General features: G+C 43.9%; 1 protein-coding gene across 1 annotated transcript; it reads right to left on the bottom strand.

The window, feature by feature from the left end:
• Positions 1 to 463: 463 nt before the first annotated feature.
• On the bottom strand, positions 464 to 9,636 carry gnb3a (guanine nucleotide binding protein (G protein), beta polypeptide 3a). The gene is made up of 9 exons (XM_083661327.1): positions 9,533 to 9,636; positions 8,384 to 8,504; positions 7,135 to 7,280; positions 6,206 to 6,269; positions 5,011 to 5,173; positions 4,137 to 4,203; positions 3,299 to 3,500; positions 2,965 to 3,181; positions 464 to 1,816 (listed from the first exon to the last, which is right to left on the bottom strand). Exons 2-9 carry the CDS (start codon positions 8,438 to 8,440, stop codon positions 1,710 to 1,712), a joined length of 1,023 nt encoding a protein of 340 aa, XP_083517453.1. The 5' UTR covers positions 8,441 to 8,504; positions 9,533 to 9,636; the 3' UTR covers positions 464 to 1,709.
• Positions 9,637 to 11,183: the final 1,547 nt, after the last annotated feature.

The following is an 11,183-nucleotide window of genomic DNA, read 5'->3' as shown; positions in this document are numbered from 1 at the left end:
GCATGGGAGGCATATGCTAATTCAGTATACACATTAAATGCACTGTGTTATCCCACCGGTCACAATTGTTGCCGACCATAAAACACCTACTTTTCCATGAAAATTTCAAAAAATGATGATTGATTATTTCAAATGGTCACTAATGACACATGATCTTATCAGATGGAGGGACCCTGGGGCAGAAACTTAACGAATGGGGTCAGTGGTCTAAATTGTCAGTTTAGGGGTCCTTGGTGTGAAAAGGTTTGAGAACCACTGGTCTAAGCTGTTGCACTAATTCTTCTGTCACAGAAATGTATATTTCACCAGTACTGATTATGAGCCCCCTCCTCGGCTGAGTATTTTTGACTCCATTTAAATCCAGGCAAATATTAGCATTCTCATCAATAACAAAATTAAAAAACAAAAACATTATCTTTTGTAAATGAAAGAATTTAACAAAACGTCTGATACAGAGTTCCACATTTATTAGAAAGGCTTAAGAAAAGTACTATGGCTTTACTACAGTATACACAGTGTGTATCCAGTGTTGGAAAGAAAGGCATTCCAAATCCTAGTGAGAGCTTGCTGATAATAGAAATCAATGACAAAACTAGTTTTAAGCAGACATCTTTTTTGTATGTACATAAACCGTCATTTTAATCTTGTACCATTCAAAAAGCAAAAACCGGTATATACAGACTTTTATGTGTTGCTCATATGCATACAGTATTATCATCCATATACAACACACTCATACATACACATCCTATGATGAATGGGTAATCTCTTTTGTAAGTGCTCAGTGGACCATGAGACCCATTTTGATTATCCCATCTGTAAATCCCAAAGGTTTACTCAAAGCACTTTTCAGGTGTAGCTAGTGGGGAGTAGGCCCAAAAAAAACAGACCCCAACTCATGGTAAATATTGTCTATCAAACACATACAAAACAACTCTTGAACACAAATGTAGACATTTGCAAGCTATAAGTCCATTCTAATGTAATTTAGAAAATGGAAAGTAATGCAAAGTAAATATAAGGACTACAGTATCTAGGAAAAATCTACCAAAACTAAGCTCAAACAGCAGTTTGAAACAAAATGCAAAATGCTCGTATAATTCATTTAACGTCATAACTTCTGGTTGATATAAAATGGACCTACATAGGTTGAAACTGGACGTGTATTTAATTCTTTCTCATCCAATGTCTACTACCATTTCCATTTTGGCAACTGTTTTCATTGGGTAATCCTTTCAATTGCTGCAAGAAATGTGCATTATCTTAATTGATTGGGTTCGATTTCAATATAATTCGCTATTGATAAAAATGATCTTTTCTGAGACCCCCGCCACCTGTGCCATATTGCCCCTGTCACTTGAGAAGAAAGGTGAGGAGGAAGAAGTGGATATCATAGCACAACCCCTCTCCAACATGAGATAGGACTTGGCACAATGAAAAGATCCTCTTCTCACCCTATGCGGTTCCTCGCCCCTCAGCCCTCCCTCAATCTCCATATCTCCCCTCTCTTTCTCCCAGGCAGATGTTAACACTCCCACTCCTCCTGCTGGCTTTCTAGCCTAGGTAAACCCAGCCCCCACGTGACCTGCTCTCTCAGTTCCCAGTCACTAGTAGTGACATAGTGACTGAGAACAGGTCTGAGAGCAGGTCACGTGGGGGATGGGTTTACCCAGGCTACTGGCTTTCTGCCTGCTGGTGGCCAAACGCTCTCAGTTCCATATCTTGAGGAAGCTGTCCCAGGATCCCGTGCAACACGCCATTCCATCCGTAGATACTCCGATACAGCTCACTCTGTTGTCGTGACCGGCCAGCACTCCTGGACCGCCACACACAGGAGAGAGGACATGATGTGAGCAGGGCTGGCTACTAGGATATGTCACAATATATCGTCCCACAATATATCGCGATATCAAAACGTGACAATATGTATCGTTGAGATGAAATCTCATATCGTGAGAAAAAGAAGCTGAACATGGTGGCACTGATCTGCATCTGATTGCATGCTCGCTCTCCTTTTCATTGCTTTGTTTGAACAGACGAGGGATGTTACGGAGGATGAAAATGGTGAAATTACTCAAATTAGCGTAGAGGATGCCCCCTCAACTTACAAATCGATCACAAAAAAATATTGTTAAAATATCGTATCGTATCGTTATCGTGAACCCAATATCGTGTATCGTATCGTATCGTGAACTGAGTGTATCGTGACACCCCTACTGGCTACCATTGGAAATATGTTTATAATCGCAGCTCTTCACTTGGATTTGCACCTTCATCAGCTTTAAGAAGTACTTCTTTCAGTGCATGTTTTGTGTTTGGTGAAAGCAATACAATACACAATAGACAGAGTAGTTTGTCTAAATGTAACTTGTGCTGTACCTGCATTTTGATTTTCTAAATAAAATAACACCGACCTGAGCTCATATTGCTGGTATGTTTCTCTACAAAGTATATTGTATCTCGTTAAAGACCCTGATAAGATATGTATGTAATTTAGGGTCTTATGTGAGTAATTATAAGCCTCAGAAAGTTTGAGACATTAGTTTCAATCCAAATCCTAAATATCACCTTTCAATATTTACACATTTTCCAAGGCCACTTAATCCAGTGGTTCTCAAATGGGGGTCCGGGGACCCCCAGGGGTCTGTTGCATTTGGCCAGGGGGTCCGCGAAAAGTTTTCAGGAAAAAAAAAAAAAATTTTTTTTTGCAAAAGCTTCATAGTTCACCGAAAATATTGTATGCTTTAAATCTAAAATTGTTCATGGATTACATTCTAATCTAACAAACCTATCAATTTAAAAATCAGGCATGTTACTGTGGAAACAATTAAGCTTAGCCCAAAATCACAAATCAGAATGAGGGGGTCCCCGGTATATTTTCTATCTTGTAAGGGGTCCTTGGCTGAAAAACATTTGAGAACCTCTGACTTAATCAACCCATCTTTCTTTTTGGTGTTTACTCACCCACTCTCTCAGCCTTCAGCGTGTCCCAGATGTTGACGTTGAAATCGTCGTACCCGGCCAGTATCAGGCGTCCAGACAGGGAGGGGGCCAGGGAGGTTACGCCAGACATGATGGTGGAGTCCTGGTAGGTGATGAGCTCCTGGTCGCCTCGCAGGTCGTACAGCTTGCAGGTGGCATCGTCCGACCCTGTTATCACCGCATTGCCATTGGGGAAGAACTGGAGGGAAGAGACGGGAGAGTCGATTAGCATCTACTTACACAGGGTGGATCATCTGCTTGAGCAAAACGTTCAACACTCAAGAGAAGAAGATGGAAGTCTCCTCATCCTCCTTACCCCGATTGCATTGATGTCACTCTCATGGCCTCCGAAGGTCTGTCTGCACGTCTCCTCCCGAATGTCCCACAGCTTGGCTGTGAAGTCACACGCCCCTGAGATGAAGCACTTGAAGTCTGGGGACATGGCGAGGGACATGCAGTCTCCCAGGTGGCCCGCAAAGACAGTCTTCTGTGTCCCTGTCTCAATGTCCCATAGTACACTAGAGAGAGGGTTACAATCCACAAAGACCAGAAATAAGAGTCAAGTCAAGTCAAGTTGATTTGTATAGCCCTAATTCACAAGCATGTCCCAGAGGGCTTCACAGAGAATGTCTAGCTAATTCTAGCTGACACAACAGTAGCAAATTACAGAATAAAAATAACACATTGAACAATTGATAGAGAAATATAGAAAATATAGAAATATAGGATAGAGCAGAGGAGAGAGCAGGAGAAGGGAGGAGAGCAGGGGGAATGTGAGAGAGTGATGAGGTGGGGAGGGAATGGGAGATGTTGGAGAGTATAGGAGGTGGGGAAGGAGCAGGGGAAGGGGGAAAGAGGAGAGAGCAGGAGAGGGGAGGGGGGAGGGAGAGCGGGGGGGGGGGGGTGGGGGAGAAGAGAGCAGGGAGAGGGGGGAGGTGGGGAGAGAATGGGAAATGTGGGGGAGGAGAGAACAGAGAAGGAGAGGTGGGGAAAGGAGCAGGGGAAGGGGGAAAGAAAGAGAATGGGTGCCATGCTTAAAATGGAATGGATGCCATGCTTTAGAAAAGAGTCTCTTCTGTATCAACTACAGAGTACGAGAGAAGCAGAAATACTCCTTGCTTCAGAAGAGTATCTTAGTCATATCATATCCTTACCAAGTGCAGTCGCCTGAGCTGGTGATGATCTCACTGTCACTAATGAAACGACAACAGGACAGGTAACCTGGGTAACCGAAGATATACCATATCAGGTGCATGACAGAGTGTGAGTGAGTAGTGTGAATTCCAAGCAGTAATAAATGAACAAATCAAAACAAAAACAGATAGGATGTTTATTAATGCTCCATATAAGTGCACAAATTAAGAAAAGTGGGCAAGGACCAAACACAAAAAAGGGCTTCCAACTAAGGTTGCATTATTGTAAACGCCATGGTGCTTTGCATTCTGCGTGGAGGTTTGAGCATGTTCTCCCAATAGAGAACATGCCTGCATGCATGTCTGGGAACGCCCACAAAATGTTAAACGGCTGGCGCGCGAGTGGGGTAAAACCGCCCATATATCTCATGGGCTGACTCACCAAAAGACGGTGCTGCGGCTCTAAACTACAGGTTTGGGGGTTCTAGAGCAGAACACAAGACGTCTGCTCAGATGTGCGTTTACTGCGGTGGTTAAATCCCCGATCGTGTCTGCCTGGGCTCGGCTATCAGCTAAATTCTAACTTTGCTGAATGGATAGAACGGGGGAATTTACCCCACCCTGACGCGCGCCCCCAGGCTAACCCAGCGTCTATTGTGGGCGTTCCTAGAGCCTGTATGGGCGTTCCCAGACATGCGGACTGTCTCTATGCTCACTTGGGCTTTCCTCCAGATAAGAACCCCCACTAAAAACATGCAAGAAAACATTGTCTGACCAGCGATGATAAAAAAAATATGTTGGAATTTTGCCGCATAGGCATGGGTTGTTGTGTGCATGCGATGAATAAAGCCAAGCATGTCCTTGTCCGGTCTCCTCCTTCGTTTTGGAGTCCTACCTGTGTGTGCTGCCAGCTCACGCATCACCTTGACGTTCCCGTCTTTGCCCTTGAGATTGTAGATGGAGCACATGTTGTCCAGTCCGCCACAAGCCACCAGGTTCCCCGAAGGCGCGTAGGCACAAGTCATCACCCATGATGACTTGAGAGGGATGGCACTCACCTGGGGGGGAGATGGAGAAGAAATCAATTGTAATATTCCTGCCTGCAACCGCTGAAACTGAATGTTACTGGATCTGAATGAAAACCACAACCACACAGCAGTTAGTGGAAGTATTTGAAGTATAACATGTAATCCCAGTTAGGCTGTAGTGGTCGCACAGATTTAGAAGACTGCCAAACCACGTTGTCAGTGTTTTGGTGAAGGGGGTTCCTATATGAAGGAAACCCCCGGTAGGCACGGGGAGAACATGCAAACTCCACACAGAAAGGCCCTTTTGACGACCCCACCCGGGCGGTGGGCACTCGAGGACATGCATTCCTTCAGCGTTCACAGCGTCCCAGGTGGGAATCGAACCCAGGGACCTTTGAGCTGTGAGGCGACGGCGCTTACCACTGCACCACCACCATTGTATGGCATTGTAGAGTAAATCTAATCTAATGGTTCACTCATATCCACTACTATCTGGAATCATGACCAGGCCCGGTTTTACAGGGGTGCAAAAGCACGCGTTGCACCCTTATTTTAATTGTCTGCATGCTCAGTTGAAAAGAGTGGTAATAATAATAATAATAATAATAATAATAATAATAATAATAATAATAATAATAATAATAATAATAATAATAATAATAATAATAATAATAATAATAATAAAAATAATAATAATAAATGCTGCAGCTGCACACTTACTGTTTAAACTTGAATTATAATTGTTGTTTTTCTTTGTTCTTTGATGTGAATTTATGGCTTTTTGGCACCTACATGTAACCTTTTAAGGTTGAGATAATTGTATTATCATTATATGGTCCAAATATTTCGGTAAAGCACTTGAAACACTTGAAATATTCTTGCTTGGCTGGTATCATTCTACTTGAAATGATGGTCAAATGCATTATTTTTAGTAAAATAACATGTCAAATTTTTCGGGCGGCCGGCCCGTGCATGTGCACCCCTCCCTATCTAGGATGCATCCCTAGTCATCTTGTTCTGGAACCGGCCCTGATCATGACACAGTCTTTTACTCCGCCTTACCTTGTTGGTTGTGAGAGTGTCCCACACTATGAGCTTTCCATCCTGTGAGGCACTGACACACAGCCTGGAAGAGAGAGAGAGATATTCAGCTGAAAAATCAATGATCTGAGGCCCAAAGCAGGGCCGCCCAGAGAGATGGCAGTGCCCCTGGAAGGGTCCAGCCACTATGCCCCCCCCCCCTCCCCCGCACGCGCTTTACTCATATCAACGCTGCAGCTTTCGGAGCTGACTGAAAAACACTCCTGTTAACAGATTATTATTTGGGTCTAAAGCTCTTGCCTGCTCCCGTTTTTTTTTTTTTTTTGCGATTTTGCCATCCTGACTTTTGTTTTGCTCCTGGCATTTTGCTATCACCGGTCTTGTTTTGTTTGCTATCACCTGTCTGTGTTGTGTGTTACACCATAAATGGTCCCTCTAGCTGCTGCTGCCCCAAGCAAAATGGTCCACCCCAAGCCTGCCTTGTTCTTCTTCTTCTTCTTTTGGCTTTCTGGCAGACTAGATGCCTTGCGGCACATTGCTGCCTCTCACTGCACTGGTCGGATGGGGGATTACATCAGAATGGCACTATTTTCCACAGGAGCACTCCTGCCCAAGCACGCCTTGTTACTGCTGCTGTGTTTTGTGTATTTGTTCGACTCCTTGCAAAAAGTAAATTAGTTGCCGCATTTTCAGGATGGGAGATATATTTTAGTGTTATTTATTTATTTATTTTTATTTTTTTGCCTGGCTCCAATGCCCCCCCTAGTGGCGATGCCCCTGGGAGCTTACCCCTTTACCCCCCCTTATGGGCGGCCCTGGCCCAAAGCAGTGTGATTACTGCACAAAATCTAATACACCAATCAGAACTCACTCCTGTATTTATTGACTATCTTCAGACTTAGTTTGTAGTGAATGTGATGTAAAAATCAAATAGCGCTCTCTGTATTTACTTGGAGTCGGTGCCCCAGTGCATAGCGTAGATCTTGGCAAGGTGGCCCCTTAGCGTCTTCCTGGTCTTCAGCTGCACACGATTCACCACGGTGACTCCAGCTGCTGCCTCCTCCAGTGTGGTGTCCTGAAACTCCTTACGGACCGCCTGGAGAGCACGCACGCACGCACGCACGCACGCACGCACGCACGCACGCACGCACGCACGCACACACACACACACACACACACACACACACACACACACACACACACACACACACACACGCACGCACACACACACACACACACACACACACAAGGTCAGAATACATACATACACACACACACACACACACACACACACACACACAACCACACACACGCACACACAAGGTCAGAATACACACACACACACACACACACACACACACACACACACACACACACACACACACACACACAAGGTCAGAATACACACACACACACACACACACACACATAATGTCAGAATACACACACACACACACACACACACACACGCACACACACACACACACACAAGGTCAGAATACACACACACACACACGCGCGCGCGCGCGCACGCACGCACGCGCACACACACACACACACACACACACACACACACAAGGTCAGATTACTGCCATTATTTAGCTCCACTGTGGTCAGTGAACTAATGACAAATATTTGTTCATTAGTTAAATATCTCTCCATAAGCATTGGAAACGGGATCATCGTCAATATTGGCCAATTGTGGAGATATTCACAGGAAACGGTCAGTCAGCAAATAGAATACAAGTAATCTGGTTTTACTTTGTTTCAACACTACATTTTGTAATGTGTCCAATTAATTAAAAGAGTATAATTTAATTAAACTCTGTCCTCTCATCCTTTTCTTTTTAATACATGGAAATGATCACATGTACAACTTTCTGTACAACTTTTTTTTTACTACATTTTAAATAGCCACTAATAGCAACTAATTTTTAGTAGTGGGGGAACTTTTTGAGTAGCATAATCTGTCCACCTCCGGTTGTCATAGCCAATATTTTGGGAGGGAGTGGAGGAGAAGCAATTCAGTTTTTAGGGGTGGGGAGGAGATTGAAGATGTCTCAGAAGGCTGTTTGAGGAATTACATGTTCAGCTCATATGAGAGAGGCAAATTAATCTTATTGACAAATATTGTGGACAGACATAAACTGTTTTCTTGCTTTACTACAAAAAGTGAGATGGACGGATGGGCCTACTGACAGTGATCTGGTCTTTCAGGTTGTCCGCCTCCTTTCGCAGCTCCTCCATTTCACCCATGGTAATGCTTGCTGGGCACCGTCACCAATGGAGACAGGGAGAGACAGCAGTCAAGCTGATGATCCTGACATGAAGAAGAGAAGGACAGACAAGGAACAGAGCAATTATCAATTGATCAATTAATCAATTAATTAAATCAATTTAATTCAAGAGCACAATTCAATTGTTTCTTTTCTAATTTGTCTCTATTGTCTCATAGTAAGCACACATGTTGGAATTTTACCTGACGAGCTCTACTCTCCGTCCTCGGTCTCTAAGCAAGTTCTATTTTGCAATTCAAACTGGGCCCTCAACTGCTTTGCCTTCACAAACATGCAGGTACACACGCACACACGCACACACACACACACACCCACACACACACACCAATACACGTTATGTGTGCGTGGGTAGTGTACACAAGCACAGACACACACACACACACACACACACACACACACACACACAGTATTGAATATTCATGCATGACGTAATACAATCGATCATAACCAGCAAAGGCATTTGTTCTTCAGATGATCTGACACTTGTGGCAAACACACATCCACACCCTGAGTGTAAACGCAAACCAGTATGTCCTGTCATAATGTCATCACTGTATCAATACTTATTATCATCTGTTATTTGACAGACACTCAGCTTTCAGCGCTTGGCAAATTCACAACAATGATAGAGGGGTTATGCTATCAGGATGTCCGTGCCGTTCACCACTCCTCCAGCTGTTATACTTACTGTGTTGATGGCTATTGAATTTGGTAATGTCGTGATTAAACGAACAATGTTTAGCAGTGAACCAATCACCTAATGGACAAGCTCATAAAGTGTGACAAATGTCATCAAGGCAGAATAGAAGTGAAAAGAGAGACTCACAATCGAGACAATCGCTACGAGCAACAACTTTACAGAAACAGAATAGTTCAAGGAGAAAAATGAAACAACAATAATAAGCATGAGATTAAGTTGCTGACTTCATGACAAAGCAGTACAATGCAAATCACCCCAGCCATAGATAGCATCTTCCTACATGTTCCGATAACACTATTCACATTTTCTTTTGTGGATTCAATTGTCATGATGCCGTTTCCTTTATCTTACCTTGAAAACCGATAGGACAGAATATTTTTCCTTGATTTTATCGTAGTACGCGTCCCTGCCTGCAGCGATCTCTCTTTCTTTCTCTCCCCACTATTTGAATGGACTGTCAAAACACATGACCAGGTGGATTTGCCTGTCATTTGTTTGAAGTGAAAAGGACAGGAAGGGATGGGACTGAAGGAGGGAGTGACTCTATGGAAGAAAGAAAAATTGCTTTGAATTGTTTGGCCACCAGGCTCTCTCTGTAATGCTTTGAGTGGATATGGAAGACATTGAGGCCATTTACACCTGGCGCTAACATGCGTTTTCTGTGCTCAGATTGCAATCAGATTGTGTTTTATCACTTGAAATGGCAGGTGTAAACACCCCCCCCCCCCAAAACGCATTGAAGAAGGATTGCAATCTGATCGGCCAAACCACCTCCGGAGGTGGTCAGGGTGGGATGCATTGTGTACACATTGAACACAAGTGTAAACGCAATGTGTCCTCTCAATCTGGATACAGCAACTTTATGCGGATTGAGAGGACAACCATTTCTGCAATCTGATTGCAATCCGATTGCAGAAAATGCATGTTAACGCCAGGTGTAAATGGAATCAGGCTGAAGGGATCAAAGACAATCTGATTGCAATCTGATGGCAGAGACCACATGTTAACGCCAGGTGTAAATGGAATCAGGCTGAAGTGATCAAATACAAATCTGATTGCAATCTGATGGCAGAAACCACATGTTAACGCCAGGTGTAAATGGCCTCTATCTCTAATAGTGGTGCAGTGCTCCGAACGCCTCGGCCACTATGGCTCTCCTGGTCTCTCACCTTTAAAACAGCTGATGTCTAGATTGTCCCTGAAGTTGATATCAGGGGGATTTTAGCCAGGTCTTTATTCACAGATGGGAAATTGCTTCAATAAAGTGTTGTAAATGAACACTTTTAGCAGTGTGCTATTACCCTTTTGCCATTCTGTCCCTGGGACCCTCTGCTATTGTTCCATGTGATTAAAAATGACTGCTAGGGGTTTGCTGGATAGTGGAGTGCATTAACACAGCCAGAGAGAGAGAGGGGGTGGGTGGGTGGGATGGGCGGGTGTGGAGGTATAAGAGGCGAGGCAGAGAGAGTGAGTTTTAAATCCTACTGGCTGAGATTTGAAGGGAACCTTTCGGATCAAATCTGCTCTCATCCGATTACATGACTGCTCTTTGCATCTGGATAAGAGCTGGAGAGAGAGAGGGAGGGAGGGAGGGAGGGAGGGGAGATAGCGAGTCGAGACCGAGGGAGAGCGCAGATGGCGAGAAGAACGGGAGGGAGAGGGTTGTGAATGAATGGTAGCCGGCATGACCACCATCAACCACTGTATGACCATGCATGAACTTGAGGCTGACCAGTCGTTGCAGCAGGTCTGCAGTTTGCATCTGGCACGACCCAGCCATTGATAATAATAATAATACATATTAATAAGCACCTCTGTCAATTATGTCAACCTATGGCAAGAAATTCTTATATGCATTGGTTCAACACAAGTTCATATCAAAGCATTGGGTTATTGGGGTCATATTGGAATGTATTATTAGGAATAAGTATTGATAGGGATATGTGGATGGATTTATGATATTGTGTGTGTATGGTTAAGTTTGTATACGTATGTGTGTATA

The sequence above is a fragment of the Poromitra crassiceps genome (assembly GCF_964638095.1).
Source record: "Poromitra crassiceps genome assembly, chromosome: 26".
Taxonomy (NCBI): Eukaryota; Metazoa; Chordata; class Actinopteri; order Beryciformes; family Melamphaidae; genus Poromitra; species Poromitra crassiceps.
This window is presented reverse-complemented; position numbering and strand designations above follow the sequence as displayed.

Coding starts and splice junctions, on each gene's coding strand:
- gnb3a (XM_083661327.1), bottom strand. CDS start 8,440: ATGGGTGAAATGGAGGAGCTGCGAAAGGAGGCGGACAACCTGAAAGAC. Junction 5,174..6,205: donor ACACTCTCACAACCAACAAG/GTAAGGCGGAGT, acceptor TCTCCCCCCCAG/GTGAGTGCCATCCCTCTCAA. Junction 3,501..4,136: donor AGCTCAGGCGACTGCACTTG/GTAAGGATATGA, acceptor CCCTCTCTCTAG/TGTACTATGGGACATTGAGA.